Source organism: Neofelis nebulosa, chromosome 11, assembly GCF_028018385.1.
Source record: "Neofelis nebulosa isolate mNeoNeb1 chromosome 11, mNeoNeb1.pri, whole genome shotgun sequence".
Lineage (NCBI taxonomy): Eukaryota > Metazoa > Chordata > Mammalia > Carnivora > Felidae > Neofelis > Neofelis nebulosa.
In genome coordinates, this window is record NC_080792.1 from 41011876 (window position 1) to 41036916 (window position 25041).

The window sequence follows — 25041 nt, forward strand, 5'->3', positions numbered from 1 at the left end:
TTTAATTTATTTTTGGGACAGAGAGAGACAGAGCATGAACGGGGGAGGGGCAGAGAGAGAGGGAGACACAGAATCGGAAACAGGCTCCAGGCTCCGAGCCATCAGCCCAGAGCCTGATGCGGGGCTCGAACTCACGGACCGCGAGATCGTGACCTGGCTGAAGTCGGACGCTTAACCGACTGTGCCACCCAGGCGCCCCTATTTTTAATTTTTTGAGGAACCTCCACACTGTTTTCCAGAGTGGCTGTACCTGTTTGCCTTCCCACCAACAGTGCAAGAGGGTTCCCGTTTCTGCACATCCTCGCTAGCATCTGTTGTTTCCTGATTGTTAATTTTAGCCACTCTGACTAGTGTGAGGTGGTATCTCAGTGTGGCTTTGATTTGTATTTCCCTGATGAGTGATGTTGAGCATTTTTTTCATGTGTCTGTTGGCCATCTGGATGTCTTCTTTGGAAAAATGTCTATTAATGTCTTCTGCCCATTTCTTCACTGGATTATTTGTTTTTTGGGTGTTGAATTTGGTAACTTCTTTATAGATTTTAGAGAAACACAGACAAATGAAAGTATTCTCAGAGAAGTGAAGGGAAAATGGAAAAGGAACTAAAAACCATGCCTGAACGGAACTGTTAAAGATGTGTATATTTTTAGTCTAGAGAAGAGCAGATTATAAAGGCACATGGTACTTAGCTGGCTCTCTTCATATATGTAAAAGGAGATAGTATTTTTGTTATATAATGCTCTAGAGAGCAAAATCCAGACAAAGGGTAAAAGTCATGAGGAAGCATGTTTCAGTTCAGGCTAAGATGTGGCTTAGACATTGGCTTTGGTATTCAGTCATCAGAAGCAACCAAGTAGAGGCTAGACTATCACCTGACTGGAGTATTGTAGCTTTTAATTCTAGTTTGAATATTAGATTTTATGCCCCTTCTTGTCCTTTGATCACTCGGTGTGAAACCCAGAATCTGATGAAGGAACTAAGCCACACTGCACAATTCTACAATATATTTGAAAAGCTTTAGCTGGTACAAGTTGATACAGAACCTAGGTGGGTTTTTTTGGAACTGTGTTACTCACAGCTCTAAACTGACTGCAATGTAGTGCGTGATCTCATTCATATTTTTGATGTGTATTTTCCAAGCATAAGTAGTATAAAATATCTCATACAATGACTTCATGGACACGATTTCAAGATATGTATAACTTGCAGAGCCAGAAATGTAGTCTTCTGGCTTTTTAAAAATTGAAACTTTAAGAGAATTTTCTTAAAATAGAATGAGTTGAACTTGCCCTGCAATTTTGTGGAAGAAAACCTGTTATCAATTTTCAGAGAACCATCCTGGAAAGTGCTCTCTGACTTTCAGAAGTAGGATGAAAATCATATCCCATGGGTATCACATCCTGTGTGTGGGTAAAGTGGCTCTATAAAGTGTCACTCATAGAGGCGTGCCCTGAGTGAGGGGTTGGGAAATGGGTGACAGAACAAAGCCGAGGAATGCATGTGGCCTGAGGTGGGAGAGGGGGCGGCCATGACATAAGAACGAGGCTCTGCAGGAGAAAACGGGAAGGACTGGTAGGGCCACTGCAGTCAGGGGTTTCAGCATTTAGCAAAGCAGATGAGATTAAGCACAGATCCATTCCAGGCTGCTGGAAAGAGTAAGAGTCCCCTTTCCTTTCCAGAAGGTCACTCAGATGGATGAAAGGAGAATTGTATACTCTCAGATTTCAATGCATTGGTGTTGAAGAATAGAGAAGCCTACAGATTCTGATGGTAAAAGTACTACTTTATATTTGCATACTATCTTTGAAATACTATTTTGAATAGTATAGGATTTTGAAGAGTATTTGAAATATTATTTTCCAAAGTTCTTTTCATTTAATGGAACCAGATATAACACTGTAGAAACTTTAAAATATGCTTGATATTTTTGGAGTTCCAAACCGGCTTAATGACTGCAAAATTCAGGCTATCGAATGTCTCTGTAAGGCCAGTGAATTTTGTGGGTATCAATAATAACTTCTGCATTTTATTTTTGTAGTAACTAATACAAAGATCATGTCTTCAACTTCACATTCTGGTCCATTGTATATTTCGGAAGGTTAGAATTATTTTTGTGATGCAAAATACTGTCCAGAGGGAAACTGGGCCAGGACATTGACTCGATTGCTTAAAAGCATGGACAACAGATCCAAGATGCATTTTATAAGTTTATTCTGGTTTATTCTAATAAACCTTATGTTCATATGGTTTTAAGGCTTGTGCCAGTGATTCCTCAAACTAAAGCAGAAATGTTGAGTATTATTGACAAATCAATATTCTTCATACTTTGTGGTCTTTTTTAAGAAAATGCCAACTCTATTATTTCTCAAGTACAATATTAAGAATTCTACTCACATCCATTTATTGAGTATTTTTTGAGGAGAAACTTGAAATACAAGTTATGACATTATAAAGAGTCAGGGCAGTAGAAGGGGTACAGCATATAATAGATAAGAATGTGGAGTCAGAGTCTGTCAGAGTTTAGATTCTAACCCTACCACTTACTACATGGGACTTCCTGGGTGAGTCAATTTCTCTGTGACTTGGTTTCCTCAGTTGTGAAGTGAGGCTAATAATAGGATTCACTTCTTAGAATTGCTGAAAGTTTTCAATGGACTAATATACATAGAACACTCTGAACAGTGTCTAGCCTTTGGCAAATGCTCTGTAAGTGGTAGCTACCATTAGTCAGAGATTTCTACTTGAAGTTCTAAGAATTCAAGCAAAGTTTCCTTAATCTTACCATGTATTTAGAAGTATTGGGAAAGAATTTTATATCTTAGAGCTTTGGGAGTGCCCAGCTGGCTCAGTCGATATAGCATGTGACTCTTGATCTCAGGGATGTAAGTTTGAGCCCTACATCAGATATAGAGATTACTTACAAAATAAAATCTTAAACAAAAAAAAAAAGATCTTAGACCTTTGAAGAAATTATACATCTTACTGTTTCCGGATTCCAAATCAATGAATAAATGTAAATATAGTATTGTTTAGATATTTAAAATGAAAGAATTTCATTTAAAAAAGTGAGAGAATTTAGATACATGTAGATTAAGGGACTTGCCCAAGATGTGAAAGGCAAAGATTATATTAGGAATTCAGTCTTCTTATAATCTTTAGAGCATTGCAAGCAAAAGTAAATGAATACCCAGAGCCAACTCTGGTTCACAGATACTATTAACACTTGTACCCTTCGGTGTTTTATGTACACAGCTTTAAATGCAAGGTGACTTATTCCAAGGTGAGTTGAAATGAGTGAGTTGAGTCATCTTACCTTCTGGAAAATGTACTCATTTGTTTTTCCATGCTAGCAACCTTAAGACAATTATCTATACATAGGCAAGGTAGAAAGATTAACTGGGAAAGCAAACCGTATAATTCAAACCAAATGACCCCTTTGGTCTGAACTATCCAAATAACTATGACTATAAACAATGTGGTTATTTTTTTGTTTTTTTATTTACTTCATTTTGGAAACTGGAGGATCAGCAAAAAAGTAGATGTAGAAAGAACTGAATTATCCAAACAATTGTCTCAATTTTCTACTCAGGGACAGTCACTGTGGACCCTTAAAATAGATAACAGGACGTGCTATGAAAGTGTTTTGCCCTAAAATAAGAACCCTAGATCCTGTCATTTCACTATTATGCATAATTTCTATTTAAATTTTATGTTTAAAAAGCATTGCTGTTATTAAGATGTTTACTCTAAGCTGCTCTTGGCCAAAACCTGATAGTGCAGTGTCGCCACTGACCATCAGCAGAAAGCAAGGTTAGCACATTGGTTTCTAAATATTTGTCTTGGAGAAGAAAAGGTCTTAGACATGAGGACTCAGTTTTCCAATATGCATGACTTGGATTTAGTCTAAAATGTAAACCCCGGGATCACCTATCAGTATGAATTGAGTTATTACACATAGAAACGAAAAAGCAGGGCACCTGGGTGGCTCAGTTGGTTAAGTGTTCGGCTCTTGATCTCAGCTCAGGTCATGATCTCAAATGGGGTCCAGTCCCATGCCAGGCTCTGCAATGACAGAGCAGAGGCTGCTTGGGATTCTCTCTCTCCTTCTCTCTCTGCCCTTCCCCCACTCAACACACATGCACTCTCTCTCTCAAAATAAATAAATTTTAAAAAATAGTTAAAAAATAGAAATGAAAGGGGAGCCTGGGTGGCTCAGTTGGTTAAGCGTGCAACTTCAACTCAGGTCATGATCTCACGGTTTGTGGGTTTGAGCCCCACGCCAGGCTCTGTGCTGACAACTCAGAGCCTGGAGCCCACTTCAGATTCTGTCACCCTCTCTCTGCCCCTCCCCTGCTTGCACTCTGTCTCTCTCTATCAAAAATAAATAAACATTAAAAAAATTTTAAAAATAGAAATGAAAAAGCTAGAGCAAAATCAATTATCAGTTGCTACTATCTAAAAATATTAGAAACCTCTAAAAGTATTTGTCATCATAGTTGATGTGAATTAAACTATCAACTACCTTAACTGATATTGACAGAACTCTACACTTAACAACTATAGAGTTGTCCCCTTTGATTGCACCTTCCAAATTTTCAAATTTCTTTTCAAATTCATGCTTACTCATGAATTTTGACTCAAAGATGTTGACTCATTAAAAATATCTAATGAAAAAAATCATAATCATGTAGAATATGTTGCCTGACTATAGCAGTATTAAATTAGAAGTTACAAACAAGATATCTTGATATACTAGGCTCCTCAGGCTGCTACAACAAAGTACCACAGACTAGGTGGCTTAAAGATTTAAGGTGCCAGCGAATTTCTGGTGAGTGCTTTCTTCTTGTCTAGTACATAGCCAACTTCTTGCTATGTCTTCACATGGGTACATGAAGAAAGAGAGATGTGAAAGGGCTCTCTGATGTCTCTTATAAGGACATGCTAATCCTATCGGCTCAGTGCCCCACCCTTATGACCTTATTTAATTTTAATTAATTTCTTAGAGTCCCATCTTCAAATATAACTACACTGGAGGTTAGGGCTTCAACATACGAATTTTGGAAGGACACAAACATTCAATCCATAACACGTGGAAAAGTTCAAATATTTAGAAGTTAAGCAACAAACTTCTAAGCGATCCATAGATCAATAAGAAATGACAGGAGAAATTGGAAACTATTTCAAACTGAATAACAATGAAAATACTAGATATCCATTTTGGGGAGGATGCAACTAAGGCAGTGCTCAGAGAAAACTTTATAGCTTTAAATTCTTATATTAAATAGAAGCAAGGCCTAGGGCACCTGGTTGGCTCAGTCAGTAGAGCATGCAACTCTTGATCTCTAGATGGTAAGTTCAAGCCCCATGTTAGGGGTAGAGTTTACTTTAAAAACATAAATAAATAAATAAAAGAAAGGTTTTACATCAATTATCTAAGATTCTACCTTAAAAAACTTAAAAACAGAAGAGCAAAGCAAACTCTAAAATTGTAGAAGGCAGGAAATAAAGCAAAGAGCAGAAATCAGTGTAATAGGAAACAGCAAACAATAGAGAAAATTAGTAAATATAAGAGCTGATTTTACATTATTCACTAGTAATGCTAAAAAGATTAGCATATGGGGCACCTGGGTGGCTCAGTTGGTTAAGTGTCCAACTTTGGCTCAGGTCGTGATCTCACGGTTCACAATTTTGAGCCCTGTATTGGACTCTGTGCTGACAGTGTGGATCGTGCTTCGGATAATCCATCTCCCTCTCTCTCTGCCCCTCCCCTGCGCTCTCTCTCTCTCTCTCAAAAATAAATAAACATTAAAGAAAAAGACAAGGCGTTAGAAAAAAATACAAAAATATTAGCATAAATAGTCAAGCCTTAGAAAAGGAATCAAGGGAAAAAAATAATATATATCGCCAATTAACAAGAATGATACAGGAATTATTACCATAGATCCTAGTGGATGCCTGAAACTGATCATAGTACCAAGCTCTACGTATCCTGTTTTTTCCTATACACACACACCTATGATAAAGTTTAATTTATAAATTAGGCACAGTAAGATATTAATAACAATGCTAATAATAAAGTAGAACAATTACAATGATATAATAAGTTTTATGAATGTGGTCTCTCCCAAAATATTTTATTGTATTTACCCTTTTTTCTTATTATTTATTTATGTGTTTTTTAAAAAAATTTTAGAGATAGAGCATGCATGAGCAGGGGAGAGGGAGAGAGAGAGAGAGAGAGAGAGAGAGAGAGAGAGAGAGAGACAGAATCTCAAGTAGGCTCCATGCTAGGCATAGACACAGGGCTCAATTCCATGACTCTGGGATCTTGACCTGAGCCAAAATCAAGAGTGAGATGCTCAACCGACTGAGCCACCCAGGCGCCCCTGAAACAAAGTAATTTCAAAACAAAAACACCAAAAATTGAAGGACTTAAGCAACTTGATTTCAAGACTTACTATAAAGTTATAGTAATCAAGAGGTGTAGTATGAAGGAGAAAAAACCACAAACAAACAAAACAAAACAAAACAAAACAAAACAAAACAAAACAAAACAAAACAAGGGGTGCCTGGGTGGCTCAGTCAGTTGAGCATCTGACTTCGGCTCAGGTCATGATCTCATGGTCCATGAGTCTGAGCCCTGCATCAAGCTCTGTGCTGACAGCTGAGCCTGGAACCTGTTTCAGATTCTGTGTCTCCCTCTCTCTCTGCCCCTCCCCTGCTCATGTTCTGTCTCTGTCTCTGTCTCTCTCTCTCAAAAATAAACATTAAAAATAAGTAAATAAATAAAAATAAATAAACAGACCAAAGCAAAACAAAACAAAAAGATGATGTATTACTGGTATAAGGATAGATGTAGAGGGGCGCCTGGGTGGCTTGGTCGGTTAAGCATCCGACTTCGGCTCAGGTCATGATTTCATGGTCCGTGAGTTCGAGCCCCGCGTCGGGCTCTGTGCTGACAGCTCAGAGCCTGGAGCCTGTTTCAGATTCTGTGTCTCCCTCTCTCTCTGCCCCTCCCCCGTTCATGCTCTGTCTCTCTCTGTCTCAAAAATAAATAAACGTTAAAAAAAAAAAAAGGATAGATGTAGAATAAAGAATCCAGAATTAGGACTTCAGATACATGGTAAATTGGTTTTCTACAAAGGTGTCAAGGCAATTCAATAGGAATGAAAATACTTTTAACAAATGATGCTGTAATAACTTGATATCCTTATGAAAAAAAGTTAGTGTTGACTCTTTCTCAAACCATTTACAAAATTAACTTGAAATGGATCATAAATGTAAACATAAAAGCTAAAAACTATAAAACTTGAAGGGAAAACCTTGGAAAAAACTTATGTCACCTTGGTATGTTTGGGGGGTGGTAAATTAAAAAAATCAAAATTATAAAATATCAAGGAAAATATACAAATTTAAGTTTATAGATCACTAAATTCCTATAAGCGAATATATCTATGCAATCACTCCCTATATCAGGATCAAGAACATTACCAACACCCCAGAAACCTATCTCATGCCCCTTTCTAGTCAATATTTCTCCACCAAAGTTTACCACTTTTCTGACATCTGTCATTATAGTTAATTTTACTTATTTTTTATTCCATAAATGTGGACTCATATAGGATGTCTTTGTACATGTAGTATTGGTTCATCACTTTTGTATATATTCTATCATAGGAATATGCCCCAATTTATCCACTCTACTGTCAATAGTCATTTTGAGTTTGTCGAATTTAGAGCTATTATCAACAAACTCCTATGAACTTTCTTATACAAATCTTTTGGAGCATATATGCCTATGTGTTAAATATCTGAATGGAATTACTGGGTCTGTTAAAGTATGCTTGGCTTTATTAGATAAATGAGATATAATTTGTGTTTCTCAGAGGGATCTGGTCCAGATAAGCAGGACAGTAGTGGATTTATTTAGTTTCCACAATTCTAAATGTAAAGAGCAGCTAAAGCCAATGGGACTGAATCAACTTAAACTCCCATAGCAGAATATGAGAGTTCCAGTTAGTCTATGCTATTGTGAACACTGAGTATTGGCCATGCCATAACTTTAGCCATTATGGTGTGTGACAAATGATATGGAGCACCCTTTCATTTGCTTATCAGGCATTTGGATGTCCTCTTTTGTCAAGTACCAGTTCAAATCATTTGCCTATTTAAAAATTGCAGTGTCTGTCTTTCTTACTGATTTGTAGAATCTGGATACAAATTTTTTCTTGTCAAATATGTATATTGTGAGTATCATCTCCTATTCTGTAGCTTGCATTTTCATTCTCTTAATAGTACATTTGTTGTACAGAAATTTCAATTTTAGTCAAGTCCAATTTAGCAATCTCTTTCATTATGTGTCTTGTGTTATGTTTAGGAAATCTTTGCATATCCTAAAGTCATGGGCATATTCTCCTATGTTATATTTAAAAAAGATTTTGGGGCGCTGGAGTGGCTCAGTTGGTTAAGCATCTGACTTGATTTCGGCTCTGGTCATGATCTCCCAGTTCACAAGATCAAGCCCCACGTTGGGTTCTGTGCTGACAGCACGGAGCCTGTTTGGGATTCTCTCCATCTTTCGCTGCCCCTCCCCTGCTCATGCTTCAGCACTCTCTCTCTCTCTCTCTCTCTCTCAAAGATAAAGAAACTGAAAATAAAAGTTTTTTTTTTCTTATACATTTAAGTGTATGAGCATCTGGCATAGATTTTTGATGTCTGTTTTTGAAATTTGTTTTCTGATCCACTGATCCATTTGCTACATTTGAATCAATACCATGCTGTTTTTATACCTGTATTTAAAAATAATTTTTGATATTTGATAGTGTAAATTCTCAATTTTGTCCTTTTTCTTCAATATTGAATTTGTTATCCTTTAGATTTTGATATAAATTTTAGAATCAGTTTTACTAAATTTTCTATTCCTTTCCCCCAAAAATATTCTTTGATATGGAAAGAATCATCATCTTTAAAATATGGAGTTCTCAAATCTGTGAAGATAACACAACCTTGATTTATTTGGGTCTTCTTTAATTTTTCTCTGTGATGTTTTGTTGTTTTTTGAATATAGGTCTTGGATATTTTTTATTAATTTTTTTCCTTAGGTATTTGATGTCTTTTGATGCAATGTTAAGTTACACTGTTTTAATATTTTATTATCTAATTTTTTAGATTTTGTTATGTAGTTTTTTTCCTAGCTTATAGAAATACAACTGATTTTTATATATACTGACCTTATATCCAATGACCTTGCTAAAATTACTTATTAATTCTACTGGCTGATGCAAAGTTCTTCTTAATTTTCATGTGCGCAATTGTATCATCTGTGAATAATGACTTTTATCTCTTTCTTTCCATTCTTTGTAGATTTACTTGTTTTTTTGCTTAATTGCATAGTTTATATCAAGTAAAATGTTGAATAAAAGTGGTGATAGTGGATATCCTTTTTTTTTCCCCAGGAAGGCTTTGGAGATTTCATCATCAAAGGTATTTTCTGTATGAGTTTTGTAGATACCTCTTTTCAGATAGACTGTATTATTTTTCCTTATTTGCTGAGAATTTTTAGATCAATAGGTATTTTCATATGAAGGGATATTAAATTTTACCAAATGCTTTTTGCCATCAATTGAAATTATTAAATGATTTCTCTCCTTTGTTTTGTTATTGTGGTAGGTTACAATGATTGGTTTTTCAAATGTTTAAATGAATTTTATATTCCCTGGAATAAAAGTATCTTGGTCATTATGTAACACATATATCTGTATGAATTTAATTTATTAATATTTTATTTATAATATTTGTACCTATGTTTATGAGTAAACCTATAACTTGTTTTTGTAATTTACTGTTAAGTTTTGATATCAATGTTATGGTGGTTAGGTAAAATGAGTTGGGAAGTATTCCCTCGCCTATCTGGAAGAGTTTAGGATACTTTTTTTTTTTTTTTTTACATGTTTGATAGAATTTACTAATGATGCCCCTTGGGACTGGAGTTTGCTCTGTGAGGGAATTTTTTTTTTTTTAAATTATAGATGCAATTTCTTTAATAGTATAGTATTATTCACCTATCCTATTTCTTCTGGTTTCCTTTTTGTGAGGGATTGGTCGGCTTCATCTAAATATTCAAATGTATTGACATAAATAGTTCATTCTCTTATTATCCTTTTAATGTCTTTGGCATCTTTTTGTCTTCTTTTTCATGCCTGTCTTTGAAACTTCTACCTTTTTCCTGTTAAGCCTTACAAAGGGTTTAATAAAAACTTCAAAGAAAAAGTATTTTGCCTTGTTGAATTATCTCAATTTGTTTTCTATTTCTTTGATTTCTGATCTTATCTGTATTATTTCCTTCTTATTTTCTTTAGATTTAATTTGCTAATTTTCTCTTAGCTTCTTTAGTTGGTTGCATAAACAGTTAACTGATACCATTTCTTTTTATTCATAAATATTTAAGTCTTAGATTTTCCTCTACGCACTACTTTCACTGAGTTCCATGACTTTAAATGATGTTTTCATTGGCATTTAGTTCAGAATTTTTCTAATTTAATTCTGATTTCTTATTTAGCCAAGAGTTATTTAGAAGTATGAAATTGCCATGCATTTGTGGATTTACTAGTTACCTGTTATTTATTTCTAGCTTAATTTCTTTATAGTTAGAGAACATACTCTCTATGATTGTAATCTTTGATATTTGATTAGTCTTGATTTATGACTTAGCATATGATTTATTTGAATAATTGTTCCATGTGTATTTGAAAATAATGTGTTTTCTACACTTGTTGAACTATATTTTATATAATGATTATGTCAATTTTGTTAAGTGTGTTATTCAAATAACCTTATGGACTCTTTTCTGCTTGTTTATCAATTATTAAAAAGATTTGTCTGTTTTTGCCCCTAATCCTTTAAATATTAGCTTTGTATATTTTGAGATTATATTATTAGGCAAACAACTACATTTTTATTTTATTTTTAAACTGAATTTTATATTAAGAGCATTTAACATGAGATCTATTCTCTTAACCTATTTTTAAATGTGCAATATACAATTGATGACCATATGTGCAGATCTCTAGAGCGTATTCATCCTGCTTGACTGAAACTATATGCCCATTTATTTGTAACTTTCCATTTCCTCCTCCCTTCAGCCCGTGTCAACCACCACTTCACTCTTTGCTTCTATGAACATTTAGATATTTCTTGTAAGAGAGATCATGCAGTTTTTATCTTTCTGTGTTGGGCTTATTTCATTGACCAAAATGTCCTCAAGATTCATCCATGTTGTTGCAGATTGCAGAATTTTCTTCTTTTTAAGACTGAATTATAGGGGCGCCTGGGTGGCTCAGTCGATTAAGTGGCCAACTTTGGCTCAGGTCATGATCTCGCGGTCTGTGAGTTCGAGCCCCGCGTCGGTCTCTGTGCTGACAGCTCAGAGCCTGGAGCCTGTTTCAGATTCTGTTTCTCCCTCTCTCTGCCCCTCCCCTGTTCATGCTCTGTCTCTCTCTGTCTCAAAAATAAATAAACGTTAAAAAAAATTTAAAAAAAAGTTCTGAATTATATTCTGCTGCATGTATGTATATACCACATTTTCTTTATTCATTCATCAGTCAACGGACATTTAGTTTGTTTCTACATCTTGGCTATTATGAATAGTGCTGTGTGGGACATTAGTGTCCTAACATTTCTTCAAGATTCCAATTTTAATTTTTTTGTAGAATTTTTCAGAAGTGGGATTGTTGGATCATATTGTAATTGTTTTTAATTTTCTGAGGAACATCATACTGTCTTCCATAGTGGCTGCACCATTTTGCATTCCCACCAACAATGTACAGAGCTCCAACTTCTTCATATCCTTGCCAACAGTTATCTTTTATTTTTTTGATAATTGCCATCCCGACAAGTGTGAGATGTTACCTCATTTTGGTTTCGATTTGCATTTCCCTGATGATTTGTAACAGCCAGCATTTTTTTTCATATGCCTGTTGATCATTTATATATTTTTTTGAGAAATGTCTATCACGTCCTTGGCCCATTTTATTGGTTATTAGTTTCTTTGCTATTGAGTTGTAGGATATATTAGATATATGATTTGCAAATATGTTCTCCCATCTTGTATGTTGCCTTTTCATTCTATTGATTCCTTTGCTGTGGAATTTTGCAGCTGAAACCACCTGAAAATAATCTCAAAATGAATCTCCTTTTCCACCTGAAAGTCTAAGTGATATACCTTTGGAAAAATATCTCTTCCTGTTTTACATTTCTAATAACCCTCTCTTCCCTACTCTGCTTCACATATCTGGGGGAAAAATTACACAGGAGATATTAGTGAACTAAATTAGTGTCTTGATTGTCAAGTATAGTTCAGAACCATGGAGAGCAGCCCATATGGTTTCAACTTTTAGCAGATAAGATATTATAGAAGGATTGTATGCCTTGTTGTAAACCAATTGGGGCAGGACTATGAACACTTCCATAACCCTTGATACATGCCACCAAATTGGTTTTGAAAAGCGAGACATTAATTTACAGAGCTGCCAAGTAAAACTTCTATGATCTCTCTCTTTATATCCTTCTTTCATTTATCTTACACGGGTGATGAAATGAGTGCCTACTGTGTACTTGCTCTCAAAAAACTCAAAATTTATATGTGAGAACAAATAAGAAAGCAAATGATTATATTACAATGGGACAGTCTATATTAAGTTTTGCTATGAGACACGTAGAAGTACACGACATTCCTAAACTTGAAAGAGAATTCTATCTCACGAGAAGATGAAATTTGAGCAGAATGCATTTGTGGAGGAAGAGACTGGGGAGAGGACAATGGATGGGTAAAAATATATCCTAACATGTCATGTTAGGGATTTGGGCTATGGAGAGTCACTGAAAATTTTTACAGAAGTGAATAACATGTTTAGATATGCATTTTAGAGAGTTCACTCTAGAGAATGGCATTGAAGCTGAACAAGATTGGAGGCTGAAAGAGCAATTAATGGGCTATTGAAAAATTGAGGTGAGGTATAATAAAACAGTAAAGGCAGGAAATACCTGAGGATAGAAAGAAGTGGGACTAATTTGAGAGATGCATAAGAACAAAAAGATATGAGGAAAGATTTATCATAAATATAACAAAAAGCAAATATGTTTCTCCTAGAAAGGAAACTCTGTATATGAAAAACATTTTATTTTTGTTATATTTACGATAAACCTTTCCTCCTGTTTGGTTATTTTCTGATTATCCCTTTTTTTGTAAATAATAGTTTTAAATTTTGAAGTAGTAAAATTTACTTATTTCTCCTTTTGTAATTCTTCATATTCTTTTTTTTTTAAGTTTATTTATCTTGAGAGAGACAGCATAGAGCCCAATGCAGAGCTCAAACTCATGAACCAGAAGATCATGACCTAAGCCAAAATCAAGAGTCGGATGCTTAATCAACTGAGCCAACCAGGTGCCCCTGATTCCTCATATTATTAAATTTAGAATTGAATTTACAGATTAATTTGAGAAGAACTGCCATCCTTACAGTGTTGAGTCCATAAACAAAGTGTATCTATTTACTTAAGTATTATTTTAAATTTTTTAGTTTTTCAAAAAAATTACTTTTTCAATAAAGTTTTAAGGTTTTCTCCACAAAATAATTTCATGTTTAAAATTTACATGTAATAAATTTCATATTAAAAAATAATACAAAAAATAAAATTTCAAAAAGCTAAAAAAAATTTACATGTATATCATACATATAAAAATACATTATATATATTCCAATCAGGTCAAATATTTAATTGCTGTTGAAGAATTATCTTTTTAAATGTCTATTTTCTGGGTATCTGTTGCTGATATGTAATAGCACAATTGGTTTTTTGATCTTTTATCTAGCAATTCTGTAGAACTCTCTGTTGCAAATAACTTTTCTATGACAATAAAGTAAATTTTCTCCTTAAGTAATATCATCTGTCAAATAATGAGAGACTTACTTATTTTTCTTTCTGGTCCATAGACCATATATTTCTTTCTTGCCATATTATGCAAACTAAGACCTTCAGTATTATGCTGCATGGGAGAATGATAGTGTTCATTCTTCACTAAAAAAGCCAATTCTTCAAGAAGACTTAGCCATATTAAACATTAATGCACCAAATTGAGAGCTTCAGATTATATGAAGCAAAAATTCATCGAACTGAAATGAGAAATAGGCCAATCTACAATTATAGACAGAGATTTCCATACTTCTCTCTCAATGAATAGATGTACATCAAAAAATCCACTGTAAGTCTAAAGATACAGAATGACATATCCTTCCATGAGGATAGATATAGGGATATAAGAATACATATAAGAATAGTGTTGTGGGTTCAACTGCATCTACGAAAGAGGTGTACTGAATTCCTAACCCCCATATGTATAAATATGACTTTATTTGAAAAAGGATTTTGCAGATGTAATCAAGTTAGATGAGGGTGGGACCTAAATCCAATCACTGGTGTCTTTATAAAGAGGGGGAAATTTGGAGACAGAGACATAGGAAAGCAATCCAAGTGACAACAAAGTCAGAGATTAGATTTGCCACAAGCCAAGGAATGCCAAGGATTGTCAATATTCACCATAAGCTAGAAGAGGGAAAAGGAAGAGGATTCTTCTTTAGAGTCTTCTAAGGGAGCACGGCCCTGCTGACACCATGATTTTGGACTTCTAGATTCCAAAGCTGTGAGTAAATAATTTTCTGTTATTTTAAGCCACTCAGTTTGTGGCAATTTTTGCTACAGCAGCCCTAAGAATAAACAGATAATAGAGGCGCCTGGGTGGCTCAGTAGGTTAAGTGTCTGACTCTTGATTTCGGCTTAGGTCAGGATCTCATCATCATGAGCTTGAGCCCCACGTGAGGCTCTGCACTGACAGTGCTAAGCCTGCTTGGGATTCTATCTCTCCCTCTCTCTCTGCCCCTCGCTCTTGAGTGCTCTCTCTCAAAATAAATAAATCAACATTAAAAAAATTTTTAAAAAGATATTAATAAGGTAAAAGACAAATATAATAGATAGATGTAAGAGTACAAGGCAATTGAAGATGATGACCAATCAATGTTACCTAATTAACATTTAGAGAACAACCTTCCAACAAGAGCAGAATGCATAATTTGTTTTCAAGTATGCACAGAACATTTACCAAGATAGACCATATTCTGAGCCTTAAACCAACTCTCACTAATTTAAAATTATTCAGTCATACAAAGTATGTTTAATCACAAAGGCATTAAATTATGAATCAATACTAGAAACATATCTGGGAAGTCCTCAATATTTGAAAAATAACTGAAATTTTCATTGATTGAGATAACCTTCCAATTCAGGAGTATAGATTTGAATGTGACATCTTTTTTTAAAAAAATTGTATTTTCCAATTAGGTTATTCTTGTTCATTTCTATTGATTTTTATGAATTTAGGACACTTTGTTGAATAATTTTTATTAATTCTCATGATTTTTTTTCTAAATTTGTCCGGGTTTTCTGAATATATAACAGCCTGTTTTTCCTTTTTCAATATTTATACCAGTTATTTTTATTTCATTTGTCCAAAATTTCAAAACAATATTAAACATTAATAGTAATTAACAGTGCCTTATGATTTATACCAGAATGCCCCTGATGTTTATCAACTTCTCAAAGAGATCTGTGATCCTAAAAATTAAGAACCATTGTTTAGAATCATAAGTTCTTTAAAAAAAAATTTTTTTTTAACGTGTACTTATTTTTGAGAGAGAGAGGCAGAGCATGGCGGGGGGCGGGGGGGGAAGGGCAGAGAGAGAGGGAGACACAGAATCTGAAGGAGGCTCCAGGCTCCAGGTTCTGAGCTGTCAGCACAGAGCCCAACGCAGGGCTTGAACCCAAGAACCGCAAGATCATGATCTGAGCCAAAGTCAAACGCTTAATTGAGCCACCCAGGCTCCCCTAGAATCCTAAGTTCTTAGCATTCGTACAATCCTTAATCTACAGATGATGATTCTTGAGATCACAAAGGTTAAGTGACTAGTGTTCCAAGGTCTTACAACTAGGCAGTGGAAAAACCATGACTAGAATTTCTTTCCATTTATGGTTTTGTTGTTACCAAACATTACAACACAAATTGTAATGCTTTTCCTCATCTCTGATCTTTTTTAATTGCAAATTATTGCAATTGCACTTTTTGAGTAACAAGTTTATTGAGATATAATTCACATACCATACAATTTCACCCACTTAAATTACACAATTCAGTGGCTTTTTAGCACATTCACAGAGTTGGGCATCATCATCATAATTATTTTAGAATATTTTTATCACCCCAAAAGAAGCCTGGCAGCCCTTAGCCATAAGCTTCCAACTCTGCCACTCCTCCTCCTCACTCCCCTCAACCCTAACCTATTTTGTATCTCTATGAATGTATTCTGGATATTTCATATAAATGGAATTATATGTGGTCCTTTGTGACTGACTTCTTTCACTCAGCATGTTTTCAAGGTTCATCCATGTTGTAACATGTATCAGTAATATTAACAGTAATAATATTCTGTCATATTCTGTCGCATGGTATATACTTACTTATTCGTTCATTAGTTGATGAACATTTGGACTGTTTCCACTTTTGGGCTATTATGAATAATATCATTATGAAGGTTCACATACCACTTTTTGTGTGGACATACATTTTCATCTCTCCTAAGGGTAAAAGTGCTGAATCATATGGTAACTCTATGTTTTTTTGTTTTTTGTTTTTTTACTTTTTAAAAAAATGTTGGGGCGCCTGGGTGGCGCAGTCGGTTAAGCGTCCGACTTCAGCCAGGTCACGATCTCGCGGTCCGTGAGTTCGAGCCCCGCGTCAGGCTCTGGGCTGATGGCTCGGAGCCTGGAGCCTGTTTCCGATTCTGTGTCTCCCTCTCTCTCTGCCCCTCCCCCGTTCATACTCTGTCTCTCTCTGTCCCAAAAATAAATAAAAAACGTTGAAAAAAAAAATTAAAAAAAAAAATGTTTATTTCTTTTTGAGAGAGAGAGAAAACACAAGCTGGAGAGGGGCAGAGGACCTGAAACGGGCTTGGTGCGAACAACAGAAAGCCCAATGTGGGGCTCAAACTTGTGAACTGCAAGATCATGACCCGAGCCAAAGTCTGACACCTAACCTACTGAGCCACCCAGGCATCCTGGCAACTCCATGTTTAATAGTTGAGAAACTCTGTTTAACAAGCTGTTTTCCAAACTGCTGCACCCCTTTAACCTTCCCACCAGCAGGAGAGGAAGGCTCAAATTTCTCCACATCCTTGTCTCATTTGTTATTCTTTGTTCTTTTGATTACAGCCATCCTAGTGGGTGTGATGTCGTATTTCATTATGGTTTTGATTTTCATTTCCGTGATGGTTAATGATGTTGAACATCTTTTTATGTGCTTATTGCGTATTTATTATCTTTCTTTGGAGAATCATCTATTTGTATCCTTTGCCCATTTTTTTTTAACTTTGAGAATATTTAAATGTTTATTGACAGTTCAAGTTTCCTTTTCTATGAAATGACTTTCTGTCATTAGTCCATTTTTCCATTGTATTGTTTCCCCTTTTCCTTATTAAACATAATTCCTGAGTGTAGATACATATCTTTTCATATCTGTAGCTTGTATTTCTGCTATCTTTGTGGTCTTCTGATGAAAAGAAGATCTTAAATTTTATTTATTTATTTATTTATTTATTTATTTATTTATTTTGGTTTTTTGTTAAAATTTTTTTTTTAATGTTTATTTATTTGAGACAGAGAGAGACAGAGCATGAGTGGGGGGGGAGGGGGCAGAGAGAGAGGGAGACACAGAATCCGAAGCAGGCTCCAGGCTCTGAGCTGTCAGCACAGAGCCTGATGTGGGGCTCAAACTCACAAACTGTGAGATCACGACCTGAGCCAAAGTCGGTCGCTCAACCGACTGAGCCACCCAGGCGCCCCTAGAAGATCTTAAATTTAATTATCAATATTTTCTGTCAGGATATGCACTTTTGGAATTTTGTTTAAGAAACCTGTCCCTCCTCTGTCCGAAAGGGAGACAATATAATGCATTAACATATGGCATATTAAAATGGTCTCAAGAGGCAGATCACCTAAGTTCAAATCACAGTTCTTCTACTTAGTGGCTTTGAGACAATTTAATTAACTTCTTTTGCCTCAGTTTCCTCATTTATAAAATGAGATGATATTAACAGTACCTATTTGATAGGGTTCTTATGAGGAATAAATAAGTGGCATACGTAAAAGGCTTAAAATACCAGGCTTTTAATAGGCATCAAGTAAGTGTTTGCTATTGTTATTTGCATCTTTATTCTATCTAAACTGTTTTTTTTAAATCTTTTTTAACATTTATTCATTTTTGAGAGACAGAGTGTGAGTGGGGGAGGGGAAGAGAGCACAGAATCTCAAGCAGGCTCCAGGCTCTGAACTGTCAGTACAGAGCCTGATGTGGGGCTCGAACTCACGGACCACGAGGTTATGACCTGAGCTAAAGTCGGAAGCTTAACGGACTGAGCCACCCAGGTGCCCCTACCTAAACTGGCTTTTTTAATGAATTGGATTTTTGTTTCAAAGAGATAACTGATTATTAAAGCGCCATTTATTGAATAGTCCATCCTTTCTATATTGCTTTGTTTCAGGTTGGTCTATCCTGCAGCTCTCTATTCTATTCCATTGGCCTATTTGTCTACAGCTGTCTTTTGACAACTGTATTATGACCTTGGTATGGCTGGTTTTCTGGTAGAGTAAATACCTTGGAATTTGTCTTCAAAATTATCTATTCTTAGACCTTTGTTCTTAAATGTTGATTTCTGAATTTGTTTGTCAAATTCCATAAAATCTCTGTGGGTATTTTGATGGAAATTGCATTGAACCTGTAGATTAATTTCAGTAGAATTGACATCTTTGTGGTGCCTCTGCCACTACCAGGGAGAGCAGAAGTTAAAGTTCTCCAAAAGCATATCTTCTCATGTAATTCACTTTCAGATAGGATTTTTGCAAGTATACGCCTAGCTGACCAAAGCCAAGTCAAATGATGATGCCTTAACTCTAAGAGCTGAAAATATGAGTTCTGCCTTCCACTTGTGAGAGAGCAACTGAAGAGAAGATGAACAGCCACATGAATATGATGAAGGTGCACTGGATATTTACTCCACTATATCATCTCCAACCAAGTACAGCTTTGTTTCTTCCTTTTGAAAGCCTATAAATTTTGCTTATTTTTCTTTTCTAGCTGCTTTTGTAGGAAGCTAGAAAAGTATTGAATAGCAACAGTGATAATCCTGTTTTATTCTGACTTTAAAGTAAATGCTTCTTGTATTTCACCATTGGGCATAATATTATGGATTTTTGCTACATTTTTATCCAGTTTTGGGAAGTATTTATATATAACTGAAAAGCAAGCATTTAAATTATTATTATTTTTAATGTTTGTTTTTGAGAGAGAGAGTATGCGTAAGTGGGGGAGGGGCAGAGAGAGAGGGAGATACAGAATCCGAAGCAGCATCCAGGCTCTGAGCTGTCAATACAGAGCCTGACGTGGGGCTCGAACCCATGAACTGCAAGATCATGACCTGAGCCAAAGTTGGACACTTAACGAACTGAGCCAAACAGGTGCCCCTTACTATATTTTTTAAATTTTAGTGAGAGAGAGTACACAAGCAGGGGTGAGGGGCAGAGGGAGGGAGGCAGAGAGAGAGAGAGAAAGAGAGAGAGAGAGAGAGAATCCCAAGCAAGCTCCACGCTCAATGTGGAGCCTGAGTCAGGGCTTGATCCCATGACTCTGGGATCATGACCTGAGCCAAAATCAAGAATTAGATGGTCAACTGACTGAGCCACCCAGGTGCTCCTAAAACCAAGCATTAAAAAAAAATTAAATCAAGCATTGATACAATCTCTTATTTTAGAAGCATAAAGGAGAAAAATATTTACAAAAGATTTTTACCTGCAGATTTAATTAGAGAAGATTTATATGGAGTGTAAATACCTGTAATAAGTATAAAATAGAATTATGAGCTTTGGAGTACAAAACTGTGGTTATGATTCATCCTTAAAATAATTAGAAAATGGATGTCATGTGTTTTAGAATGTTAATAAATAATCTTAAAACATCCAGTGCAGTAAATAAAATAGAAAATATGGGCCAACATGTGGGTTATATATTTAAGTCTTTTCTCCCCCCTAGCGTTTCAAAGCAACATAATGTAAAATCTTTGAGCTTAAGAAACTTTTCGTGTATGAATTTTCTGGTCATCCCCTGATCTCCAATGCTCTGATATACAGGTAAGTGTCTCCTAATGAAAACTATGTATCCAGGAATTAGAACGGCTTTTACTGGGTTTTAAAAGCCAATACTCAATAGCACCATCTACTGTTTACACAATGAAATTTAATAATAGTGGAAAGAATAGATTCTCAGATCTTCACCTTCAGATGAATGCAGCAAATCTTCTAGTCTCAACTTTCTAAGCTCACAGATAAAGAATGTGAGGCTCAGGAAAGATAAGTGACTTGTCAAAAGCCACAGATTTCTTGCTAAAACTATGCATGCGAAACTATGCAAATGAAAATTTCTATAGGTGCTTTCAAAGCAAGGAAATGTGGAAAAGCAATTTACCCTAGTGATCAAGTCTCTAGGTTAAACTGTACTGGTCCTGTTCCACGCTCCATTGTTGATTATCTTTGGGCAAGTTAATTAACTGTTCTGTGTTTCAGTTTCTACATCTAAAAATTGGCGATGCAAATACTTCTAAGGGTTTGTTGACAAGCAAAAGTAGTAGAGAATGTAAAGCATGATGCTTGGTGGATAGTGACCAATAATCGTGATATTATTTCTATTCACAAGTGGTAGAACCGCTTTTTCACCCAGGCCTCTCTGACTCCAGTGTCTCTGTTCTTTAAACTTGACTTCACCAGCCATCAGAAGAGATCAGCAATACCATACACACCAAATAAAATAATCAATGAACGTTTGATAGCACAGTATACCAAAATATAAGCCCGTTGACTTAGCAGAAGTTTTATGTCATTCTTTGATTTTGGGGAGAGAAGGAAGATAGTCCTCATATTTAATACTGGAAAAGAGGTTCTTAGTTGTTTGTGTTATTGTTACTATTTTGTCCAGCAAGTTTCCTCTTTTAGTGATAGACCCTATCCTCTTGACTTTGAGGTTGGGCACATGACCAAAGCCTGCCAATCATAGCACCTCATTTTTCCTGGACACAGTGAATAGTCCCAAGGACATGAGATACAAAAACTCCGGTGTCCAGAGGAATCAGAGAAATGAGAGATGTGTGATACCTTGGACCCTATATAATACATTCAGTTACATACAAATACATTCTGCAGGGTATCTCATTAATAATAAATAATGAAATGTAGTGGACACCTTGACTTCCATCCCATATTCCCTCTCCTCCTCTTCATTTAACAACAGAAGACTATGTTTTTCAGTCTCTTTTGGAGAGATACATGAGATTGTGAGACTCATTAAAGCCAGTAGTATGCGAGTGAGATTATTGAGTGCCATTAATACAATTTGAACTTAAACTATTAATCATGTGCTTTTCCATTCTTTTGTCTACTCTTGTAGCCTGGAAAGCAGTGACTCAGCTTTAACCTTTAGATGAGGACACCTTAGAAGATCAGGATAGACGAAGAAAGAAGTAGATTTTTACAGTGAATTACTCACCCACTCTGTGGATGTGGTGTTAGATTGTAAAGTCAGTGCATAAGACAAAAATCCATTGAGGTTCAGCCATAAAGAGGAATTAAGTACTGATAATATGCTATAACATGAATAAACCTTGAAAACACGCTAAGTGAAGGAAGCCAAACACAGAAAGTCACATCTTCTATGATTCCATTCATATGTAATGTTCAGAATAAGTAAATCTTATTGAGACAGAAAGTAGATTAGTGATTGCCAGGGGCTGGAGAAGGTATAGGGGTAGAGAGTGTCTGCTAATGTGTACCAAGCTTCTTTTTAGGGTGATGAAAATGTCCTGGAATTACATAGTAGTAATGGTTATACCACTTTGAATACACTAAAAGCCACAGAAATGTATACTTTAAAGGGGTGAATTTTATGGAATGTGAATATCTCAAAAAATTCATTTAGGCTAAAATATTTGAAAGTCCTCCTCAGGGGTGCCTGGGTGGCTCAGTTGCTTAAGTGTCTGACTCGTCATTTCAGCTCAGGTCATGGTCTTGAGGTTCATGGGTTCAAGCCCTGTGTAAGGCTTTGGGTTGGTGTTGGCAAGCCTGCTTGGCTTGGGATTCTCTCTCTCTCTCCCTCTCTTTCTCTGCCCCTCCCCTACTCATTCTCTCTCTCAAAATAAATAAATAAATAAATAAATAAATAAATAAATAAACTTTTTAAAAAAGTGAAAAAAATAAGAGTCCTCAGAGAGGTTAATGCAAATAGTTTTAATTTTAGTGTAAAAAATATGTTGCCTTTTTAATTACTTTGAGTACTAAATAAAGTTGTATGCTTGCATTGAGGCGCCCTGTTACCAAAAAAAAAAAAAAAAATGTATAACTTGAGTCATACTCACTTCTTTAGGATTCTCACGTAAGGGATTAAGGTCCAAGGTATTCAAAAGGGGATGTGTACTCCTGGGGATACAAGAAGAATTTCCAAGAGATGCTCAGGCACAGTTTTAAGGAAATGAATTCCCACATCCTCAACTTGCATGTTATGTGTTCTAAATTGATTTGTGGCTAAAATGTCATGTCATTAGGTCCTGTCGTCCTTTCCTACCTTCCATCAATTTACAGGAGAAAGGCATACCTCTTGCCTGTCATAAATTCTTACCAAGGTAAAAACCTCAGGGTGCCAAAGAATCTGACAATTTGAGATACTGGTGTTGGTGATGCCTCCTTTAAATTAAGATACCATAAAAGCATGACAGAGCATTGTAGTTTTCCTTGCCTTGTATCTTTGGCTTATAATTCAGAAGGAATTCAAACAATTGAGTGACACTGTAATAGAATCCCTTTCATTCACCTCTACTTACGCAACCGAACAATCTCTAAAAAGGCAAACTAAGAACGGAAGCCAGTTTAGGACTTCATTTGGTAAGGAATTACTGGCTTCCCGCAACTCCATCACTGTGAAGAAAACATCCAAGCATAGTGGAGAAACGAACGTGGCGGCGGACGACTCAGATGTTTGCAAGCACACCACTTCCCTGCGACCAACAAACATACAGTAGTGCCAGGAGTTTCCCCTTACACGCGTGTTAATTCCAGTACCCACAAGACCACACATTTCTGCTCACTGGTTGGGTCCACGTTTGTGGTAGTCCATTTCTAAAAGCATGGCTGTATTTAAACGATACAAGGTCTGCTTAGGCCCGCGCCACGAGAAACAAGCACACATCGCACGGGCAGCACACTTTTCCTTGAGCAGGTGTCCCTTGCTGCTCTACGGGGAGCGTGGGAAACAGCGCGAACAGCCACATTATTTTGCCTACTGTTTCCAGGGAGAGGCTTTGGAGCTCCAAATAGGCCCGACCCGCGTGGAAAGCGAGCGAGTTCCCGCACCACTATGACAGCACGGATCTCGCACACGCTCGGCGCCTGCACCCCGCTCGGCTTGCCAAAGGCTTGTGTGAGAATCAGGCCTAAAGTCGCGCGTCTCCTGTTTGGCTCCGCCCACCGCGCTTGTAGCCCCGCCTCACTCCGTAGGGGCCCACCCATCGCACCACTTCCGGCGCCAGCCTCCCAACCGGCCTCCGTCGCTCTTCACTTCCCTCTCCTCTTTCCCCGCCCCGTCGCCTCCTTTAATACCGTCACGTGAGGGGCGAGCGCGGGGCCTGCTGGGACGGGTACTGCCGGTGGGTCAGGGTTCGGCCTCAACATGGCGGTTCCGGTCGAGCAGTGACCAAGGTTTTACCGTCTGGAGGGTTAACTGGCGATTGTCGGCGTCTCCACCCATCACGGTGGAATGCGAGGACGCCGGGGCGAGCCCTGAGGAGCGGCGGTGCAGGGGAGGGGTCCGTGGTGTGTGCCTGGGAGCCGAGGCAGCGGCGTCTGTTCCTTCTGTTGGTCTCAAGGCTTTAGTGTGGGGCCCCGCCCGGCCGGGCTAGGCCGGCGGGCGGCGGCAGTAGCTGCTGCAGCCGCAGGATCAGTCTTTGAGAGCGGGCCGGAGGGCGGGCGCCGCCGCTGCTTGTGCCGCGGCGATGGCCCAGTGTGTACAATCAGTGCAGGAGCTAATCCCGGACTCCTTCGTCCCCTGTGTCGCCGCGCTGTGCAGCGACGAAGCCGAGCGGCTCACTCGCCTCAATCACCTTAGCTTCGCGGAATTGCTTAAGCCCTTCTCTCGCCTCACTTCGGAGGGTATGTGGTCTCCTCCCTTTTTCACTGTGCTTCCTCAAAGCCGGGCCGGGAAGGGAAGAAAAGGGCGATGTTTACATCTCGGAGCCGGTAGAGTGGCGTCCGCGGCTGGGGCCCCGGGGTGTCTCCACTGGCGGCTGGGGGAGGGGCCATGAGTGAGGTTGTCAAGACAGCGCGGTCCTAACCTCTAGTTTCTCTAGGCACTTTCCTTCTTCCCCGGACCAGCCGGGCTGCTGGGTAATTAGTTGGGGGAGAGGGGGAGAGCCCCAGAGAAGGGCGTTGAGACTGTTTTCAACGACCATAGGGAGGGAATTAGGAAGTTGCAAGGCAGGTAAGGGTAGGAAGATGCTGAAGTCTTAATGAAGAAGACGAATCATCTTCTCCTGGGTGTTAAACTGGACTTTCAAAGTTGTTTTGGGTAGTATTCTTCTGGTAGTGGGGCCTAGCTCTGTCTCTTTTTAAGTTTATTTATTTTGAGAGTGACAGAGCAGGGGCGGGGCAGAGAGAGAGAGAGAGAGAGAGAGAGAGAGAGAGAGAGAGAGAAAATCCCAAGGAGGCTCTGCACTGTCAGCACAGAGCCTGCTGCTGGACTTGATCTCATGAACCTGAGCGGAAATCTAGAGTTGGATGCTCAATCAAATGAGCCACCCGGGTGCCCTCCTGGGGCCTATCTCTTTCTAAGCTTCTATTTAGTTATGTTT

The 25041-nt window shown here is 37.3% G+C and overlaps 1 protein-coding gene and 1 long non-coding RNA gene across 7 annotated transcripts in view; one reads left to right on the forward strand and one right to left on the reverse strand.

Annotated features, from left to right (window-relative positions):
• Positions 1-204: 204 nt before the first annotated feature.
• Positions 205-23906, reverse strand: LOC131490228 (uncharacterized). Of its 2 annotated transcripts, none has more exons than XR_009250995.1 (3): positions 23795-23906; positions 22558-22618; positions 205-4060 (listed from the first exon to the last, which is right to left on the reverse strand). It is a non-coding gene; the product is annotated as an uncharacterized LOC131490228 (long non-coding RNA). The 2 variants fall into 2 exon arrangements; XR_009250996.1 differs by lacking the exon at positions 205-4060 and adding an exon at positions 13735-14694.
• Positions 23843-25041, forward strand: part of TRAPPC8 (trafficking protein particle complex subunit 8) — an 83070-nt gene continuing 81871 nt past the window's right edge. For 2 of the 5 annotated variants that reach the window (XM_058692419.1, XM_058692421.1), the window contains exon 1: positions 23843-24343. In XM_058692419.1, coding sequence (XP_058548402.1) covers positions 24187-24343 — 157 coding nt within the window. In that variant the 5' untranslated portion in view covers positions 23843-24186. The remainder of the gene's footprint in view (positions 24344-25041) is intronic. The other 3 variants (XM_058692422.1, XM_058692420.1, XM_058692423.1) reach the window with 2 other exon arrangements.